Source organism: Antrostomus carolinensis, unplaced genomic scaffold, assembly GCF_000700745.2.
Source record: "Antrostomus carolinensis isolate BGI_N321 unplaced genomic scaffold, ASM70074v2 Scaffold47136, whole genome shotgun sequence".
Lineage (NCBI taxonomy): Eukaryota > Metazoa > Chordata > Aves > Caprimulgiformes > Caprimulgidae > Antrostomus > Antrostomus carolinensis.
In genome coordinates, this window is record NW_010320643.1 from 974 (window position 1) to 8,383 (window position 7,410).

Here is a 7,410-nt window from a genome sequence, read left to right on the forward strand (position 1 = left end):
GTTTGCTCTGTAACTCAGAGCAAAGATAGAGCTGTCCTTACAGAGTACGTAAACCTTTGCTACTTGCACTCTTAACACAAGAATTAAACAATATTTCTGTTGATCTTTACAAAAAAAGTGGCCTTCTTGAGTGCAAACTACAAGGACTCATTGCTCAAGCTGCTTCTAGAAGAGAAAGGAAGAAGTATCATAGATTAGACAAGAAAGTATTCGAGGTTATCAGAAAACAAATATTAAAAATTACTGTTCAGACTATTATCAGACAGGCAAAATATAAAGCTTCTTTTTGTGCTCATTAAAAAACCAGAATATTTTACGTATGTAGACCACATGGCAATTAAACAGATTTAAAAGTGCCAACCATCAAAAGAGAGACATTGACAATAGAGTAGAGCAGAAATGCTGCAGCCAAGATGGTTTAAGCATAAGGAATCTATCAGCTTGTCTAACACAAGACACCTTCTCTGGTACAAACCTTCCCCTACCTGCATATTGAGTCAGTGCTTTAATATCACTTTCTCATCTAGAATGAGCAAGAGCTTGACAAATGGTGGTGCATCAGTGGAAAAAGTCACTGTGCAGGAATTACTGTCTTGTAAGTGTCTGCTTTTGTTAATCAAATGGGAAATAAAAAGACGGAAGGACAAGAGAGTGGGAAATCAAGGACTGTTTTCTTATTTCTAGCACAATATCAAATCACCATTTCTAGTACCTGTTGGATTAAGAATGCACATCAAAAGGTTCAAAGTATAATTAGCCTGTGAGAGAGGAGGAAAATATTTGTTTTCAGCTTTCTGGCTTCACAAATATGAACTAAAATGCTTTGTGTTCAAGTTGGCCACACACTTCACGCAAACTGTTTCTATTAAGATCATTTACAACTTGAGGAGTATCATATTTAACTCTTTTCCCACCTGAAACAGATACTAGAAGTTAGCTAAAGCTCACTACCTGGGCAACCTGGGTCAGGGTTTCACCACCCTCCTCGTAAAACATTTCTTCCTTATATCTAATCTGAATCTCCCCTCCTTTACTTTAAAACCGTTACCTCTTGTCCCATCAAACAGCTCCCTAAAGCAAATCATCCCTCTGCCAAAACTCACCCCCTACACACAGCACCCATCTCCAGAGGAGAAGTGAGAGAAGTCTACTTGTACTTACTGAGAGTCTCTGGATGGGAAGTGCAGGTGCATCTCACGTGGAAATGACTAGTTATATCCAGCTGTAAATAGCACGCCGATAAATAACCACACTCTCTACATTTTCATTTTTTGATATTTTTTATTAATCAAAGACAGAATGACTTCCATATTTCAAGTGACCAGAGAGATCCCAGGATGCTGTCATAGCTAAGACAAGCTTAACCAAAAGATACATCGCAGAATACATCATGAATTTGGAGTAACACCCTTGTTATGACTGGGTGAACTGGTGTCACCCTGCATAGCACAAGCGAGGATCCTCAGAAAGAGAATATGCCATTGGCAATGGACCACGACTCTTGCAGGGACATGCCAGGAGCTCCAGAAGAGGAAAAGGAGAATTTGATATTGTACCTGACTGAGAGGGTCCCTAAATACCAGAGAAGTACCAAATGTCTCTCTCCACCATGGAGGCAGAGCAATGTACAGAATATTTCAGCTCCAGACCTCTTACACGTACAAACCGAGCAGTTTTTATTCATGCTATATAAATACACATATATTTCGTATTGGCATTTATAGAGTTGCATAAAAGTCAAAATATAAAGTTCTGCAAGGTTTTGTTTACTACTCTTAGGTGGAAGCTTGAAGGGTTAAGTTTCTATGTCACTGTTCCCAACAAAAACCCAAAGTTAACTAAGTGGGAAAATAAACTAGATGTGCCATTTCTATTCCTTAGCATTTTAGAAACAATTTTTATTATACCCATAAATACGCAGTGCAAAGCACATGCTTACTTAAAATCCTAGACATGGATAAAGTATAAGGGGGGAAAAAAAAAAGCTTGCAAAAGAAGCTACTATGTGTTGTCTGCATGCTGACAGAAATATAAAAAGAGGGAAAAGTATTCCTCATTAATATAGTATTATTTTGGTTTAAGACATGTAGATGTTTTCTCCTAAAATAACAGTACTAACAAGGTTATATCATTGGCTTGTAAAAAGAAAAACAAATGTTACAGTGATGGGAACAAAGAGTCTACATCACTTGAAACGAAATATTTCCACACTCATCATGAAGATTGCAGCAAGTTTATACTTCTAATCCAATATTTCTTGTGTTGGGCAAATCTACTGCTTGGTGTGTGACAAGGGAGCATCCAAAAAAAAAAAGAAAACCAAACGAAAAACCAAAAGAAAAATGTCCCTCAAAAATCCCAACCAAAAATAATCACAATTTATGGGACAGTAAGAAATTATAGTTTACCAGCATCAACCCTATGGTGTTATTTCCCTTTCACATCACCCACTGAAGTTTGCCCAGGTTCTCCACGAGATAACACTACATGCTTTTCCCCATGAATATGGCAGGCCAAATTCCCTATAACTGGTTAAAATATACGTCTCCTTCCCATGAATGGAACAGATGGAACCTTAGGACAATTTAAAATGAAAAGTTAATGTTTCAGCCCACAGTTAGGAACTGACAATGTTAACTGGACAAATTCAGAAAACAGTTAATGATTTTTGTATCATTTTGGCTTGAAAGTACAGCTTACAAATCAGGATTCTTACAGAAGCATCCATAACATGGTCACCACAGAGGCAATACTGAGGGCTGCTTTGTCAACCCCAGGAATTGCGCTCTCGTTGCACAAATCGTGTTGGCAGCAAAAGAAATCAAAATTATCCAACTGAAAGAATTCAGCAATATCATTCATACTGCACTGGGATGCCTTCCAGCAGGAAGAAGTTCTCAATTTACCTACAAAAAAATAATAATTAAAGAGATTAAGAGAATATTGAAAGCAATACCGTTTTGGGTACAGAGAGAATCACTGCCTGGACTGCCATGTACTTGCTTTTTTAGCTTCTTTTCAAGTGTTTAGAAGTTTCCAAATGTGCCTTCACTAGGAATTTGGTAGTTCAGACAGCGATAGCACACCATGGTCCTGCCTCCACAGCACTCTCTTGTAGCTCTTAGGCATAGGTGAAGAAAGATTTCTAGCTCAAGCTAACCAGTGCTTCCAGTTCAGTCCAAATGACTCTCTGGGAGATACTGGGTGGAGCTTGAGTGATACCTGCTCTGGGGCTCCTGACAGAGACAGGCAGTGCATCACCATCTAGCTCATCTTGCATTGCTATTCCATCGTCCTACAACACAGGCATTCTCCCTCCACAAAGCTCAGAACTAGTCCAGTAACTCAAGCTGGTTTTTGTGCTGAAGACAAGTCCTGTCAGATCTAACAAGCTTCATTTCCAGAAGCAACATGCAGAAGACAGAGCTTGAAGAGCAGAAGAATCCTCCCCTGGTCTCACTCATCCCCCTGGACTCCAGAAATCAACCAACTTGTCTTCCATCTTCCCTAGGCTTCATACCTCAAGTATTTAACTCCTGTCTCTGACAATTGCCACAGGCTGCACGCTAGAAAGCCTACACGTTGTGCTCAGGAAGGTTTAGCCTCAGGGGAAATAGCAAAAGAGAAAATTCCTTAGGACATGAGCAGCACAGAGCAGCATCCTGGTCCAGTGGCGTTAGAAGCTTCCCTTCCTCCACACCAAGTCCTGAGCTTTAGCGGGGAACAGAGCAGCCCCATCCCATCCTGGTTGCCACTGTCCAAAACCAGCACAACAGCCTTTCTAGGGCTGAGGGAACCAGCTGGGAAAGCAGGAGATTATTCCAGTTGACTCGGTACTTCTGTATTTGCAGTAAAACTGTCACTCATAGTAAGTTACTTAAATGTTCTTTAGCAACTAGAACAGTAACTCTACACGCTGAATATCCTTGACCATCTTCGTGAGCTGCAGGTGACTTCATCCTCACAATAAGATAATTTATTTTAACAGTGTTAATTCATAAACGACTGAGTCTTCATCTGCAGGTTTATTTTGCAGGTTACAATACCTTCTCTGTTTTCAAAGTGTAACAAATTCACAGCAAAGCTTTTGTATCTTCAAGTCATTGCTGTCTCCATTTTTTTTTTCTCATCTCCCTTAGGTTGTAGGTTTTTTGTTGGTTTTGTAGAGTTTGGGGGGTTTTTTTTAAAGCTATACAAGTATCTGTGTCTATGCTTGCACAAGCTGAAGCCAGCTATCTAAATCAGCATTATCGGTTGCTTGGAAGTCAAAATATTTCAATTTACTATAAGCATGACCTTCAAAAGTCTTTGCAACCTTCTTTTGAGTAAGCTAAGAAATGCACGCTAAGGCCAGATTAGGAGTGTCCAGGCAATGAAAACTGATATAACCGTGTTTATTTTAGGTCTGTAGGACAGTGTACATACCAAATTTCATCTGCAAGCAAGTATCTTCAGTCCCTAAGCAAGTACTGTTGGTCTTGCACAAGGAAGGGCTGTTCTCACAGTGGTAACACCTTAGGGTATAACCTAAGAAGAAAAGGGTTTATCTTTACTGAATAATAAAGTATTGAAACAATAGCAGCACTAGAAATGAAAAAAAAGAAGAATCATGATCTGCATCTAATTGTCACATAACAGATGCCTGGTTAGTAGACTCAGGACTTCAGCTAAAATTTACAAGCTTTTGTCGGTGTACAAATTGAGACTGGCAATTTTGAAAGGAAGATTTTGAAGCTTGTACTTACATCATTTTTAAAAACACTTACCTTACCTTCATGTCCCTGCAGAATAACATACGAAATGTCTGCTTCTTTACCTACTCTTACAGATTGCCTTTTCCAAAAGGACAGGCAAGAAGAGACACTTTTAGCAGAATTTTATTCTATCCCTGGTTTATTTCACCTCATTTATTTCCCTCTCGTGCTACACACCTAGTTTCCAGTTTACAAAAGAGGAATCCAATTTTCTAGCAGCCAAACACAACAGTCTGTTGCTGTAATAAGCAGCGTCATGTTCTGCACCCGATTCTCTCTTCTACCCAAAGACAATCAGCAACAGAAATCAAGCCCTACTGCCATGGTTGCTCTCATTCCCCAAAGTGGGATTAAATAATCCAGGCCTTTCTTGTGATTTTTCCTTCTCTGACAGCTTTTCCATGATTTCCTCAGCCCCTGTCATAACTTTACATCAGGAAAGAACCTCCCTTGTACTTACCAGAACTACAAAAAGCAACCAGGACGATGCAGGCGGTTAACAGGATGCCGTTCATCTTGATCATGCTTCTTTCCTGATTTGAAGGCATAAAGAGATGTTACATCTTTATTCTATTTAAAAACTACCTGAAACTAGCAGCATATATGGCGAGGAATTGAGGTTTCAATTTGATTCAGGATAGAACTGAAGGCATTGGCCAGGAAACACAGTGGAAGGGAAGAGAGATAAGTAATTTAGCACTTTCCAAGAGAGGATTTTTATTCTGAGAATAGGATTTTTATTTCAAGAACGGGGTTTTTACTCTGAGAACTGAGATTGGAGCCCCGACAGGCTGTAGATCGCTCTCCTTTCTCCTCTCTGATTACACCATTCAACAGGCCTGGCTATTTCTGACAGCTACAAATGCATCTCACAAAAAGAGAGGCCATTGAGGTCTCAAATACCTTTTCTTTTACAGCAATTCCCCAAAAACCCTGGAGCCAGACTGTGCTCCTTTCTTCTTCCTCACCGGGTTGCAAGCGACTTGGCTGCACTAAGGTGGATTTTGCCTCTTTTCTCCCCAAATTTCTCCCTTTCACTGAGGGACTGACACATGCAGTAACCCACCAAGTGCCTGCAGCGATGGCTTGAGTCCTCCCTGATTCCTGTAATCCATAGGTAGCAGTGAGATAGGAAGGTCAGGATTTTGTTTTAACATAGGTAACTCCAAAGCAGGAGTTATTAGACTTCTGCACACAGAGTTTAAACTACAAACAATAATATCTACTGCTAAAAAATCTCCGCTATTGCAGAGAGTAGGCTACTCAGACCTGGTATCAACCAGATACCAGAGGGAGAGAGGGACCATACCTGTGCTAGGAGGGCATGATTCCATGTTTGTCTTCAAAGCCCAAGTGGGACTGGAATTCCCAAAGAATTAAAGGTATTCAGATAACAGGTTTCACTTATGATAAGACTGCAGTGAAATATTCACATCACTGCTCTTGACCCTGCTTGAAACTATTGCTATATGCAGCTCAGAATCTGGCCTGGCAGACCATAATCACCTTGGGATGGAGTTTTTTTTCCTCCCAGAAGACTGACTGTGGACTTGAAAAGACAGTTTCATAGTAAAACAATACTGAAGTCCTTCTCAACCTTAAGTCTAGTTAATTTTTCTAGCTGGAAAAAAAAAACCCTCAACCAAAAAAACCACTATTTTTTTTTTCCTGTCTGTATGATCTACTGTTGAGCAGGAAAACTAAGAAAAACAAAACCATAATGTGCAGGATGAGATGATGATTTTCTGAGCTAAAGAACATTGTGAGAAGCCTTCCAAAACCTGAGGCTTTACCCACAGTGACGTGAATCTGCAGGAGTGCTGTTAGTCTGGTGGTTAAAGCAAGAGCCATCTGGACAAGCAACAAGAATCTCCCTGGAAGCTCTCCATCTTCCAGGAGCCCTTGGTCTCACCCAGCAGTGTCAGCAGAGTAAACCAGTTCTGCCCTTTAGCAAAACCAAGTCACGAGCAGAAGAAATATCAGGCAGATTAATACAAATCATCCCAGCCAGCATAAGAACTTTAATAACAGTAATTCAACCGATCTATTTTTGTGAAAATGAGTATTTTTTTTCTGTACTTCTGAATGCCAAAGAGATGAGACAACAGTAAAATTGTAGCTTTTAAAAAATAAATTAAAAAAAAAAAATATAGAGCAATTCCCAACATGGCTTAGAAGAAATAAAGCAGAAAACATTTCCTAAACTAAAATTTCTAAATTGCTGCTTTAACTGAAGCATCTGAGTAATCTCAATAACGAGAAAGAGCAATTGCAATAGCGAGGAAGACTTCTTGCCTTGGTGGTGAAACACAATTTCTCTGCAGTCCCACCTGGGAGACAGCACAGTACAAGCCCAGGCTGCTACTTTCTTTATAACCTCCAAGCAGAAGGAGAAAATAAAAGGGTAAGAGGCAAGAAAAGGGTAACCAGGAGCAGGAACCCCATTCCTGCGGGGACCTGGAGCCCCGTTCCTGCGGGGACCTCTGTGTTCCAGCAGCTCCAGCCCTTCTTTTGCCCCCCCGCAGCCAGCACCCCCTGGCCGGTACAACCGGGCTCCCTCCCACCTTATTTTGTCTGCAGCACCCCCGGCGGGATCTGCACCCCGAGGAGGGGGGATTCCGGGGGATCCAGCCACCGCTCCGGGGTGATTCCCCCG

The 7,410-nt window shown here is 40.8% G+C and overlaps 1 protein-coding gene across 1 annotated transcript; it reads right to left on the reverse strand.

Moving 5' to 3' along the window:
- Nucleotides 1-2,712: 2,712 nt before the first annotated feature.
- On the reverse strand, nt 2,713-5,278 carry LOC104517851 (CD59 molecule (CD59 blood group)). Its single transcript, XM_010169654.1, has 3 exons — nt 5,215-5,278; nt 4,426-4,527; nt 2,713-2,906 (listed from the first exon to the last, which is right to left on the reverse strand). The coding sequence occupies exons 1-3, from the start codon at nt 5,276-5,278 to the stop codon at nt 2,713-2,715; spliced, it is 360 nt and encodes a 119-aa protein (XP_010167956.1).
- Nucleotides 5,279-7,410: the final 2,132 nt, after the last annotated feature.

Excerpts from the sequence above, each read along its gene's own strand:
- LOC104517851 (XM_010169654.1), bottom strand. The coding sequence starts at position 5,278 with ATGATCAAGATGAACGGCATCCTGTTAACCGCCTGCATCGTCCTGGTT. Across the intron at positions 4,528-5,214 it reads GGTTGCTTTTTGTAGTTCTG|GTTATACCCTAAGGTGTTAC; the intron begins GTAAGTACAAGG and ends TTTTCTTCTTAG. Across the intron at positions 2,907-4,425 it reads TTGCTTGCAGATGAAATTTG|GTAAATTGAGAACTTCTTCC; the intron begins GTATGTACACTG and ends ATTTTTTTGTAG.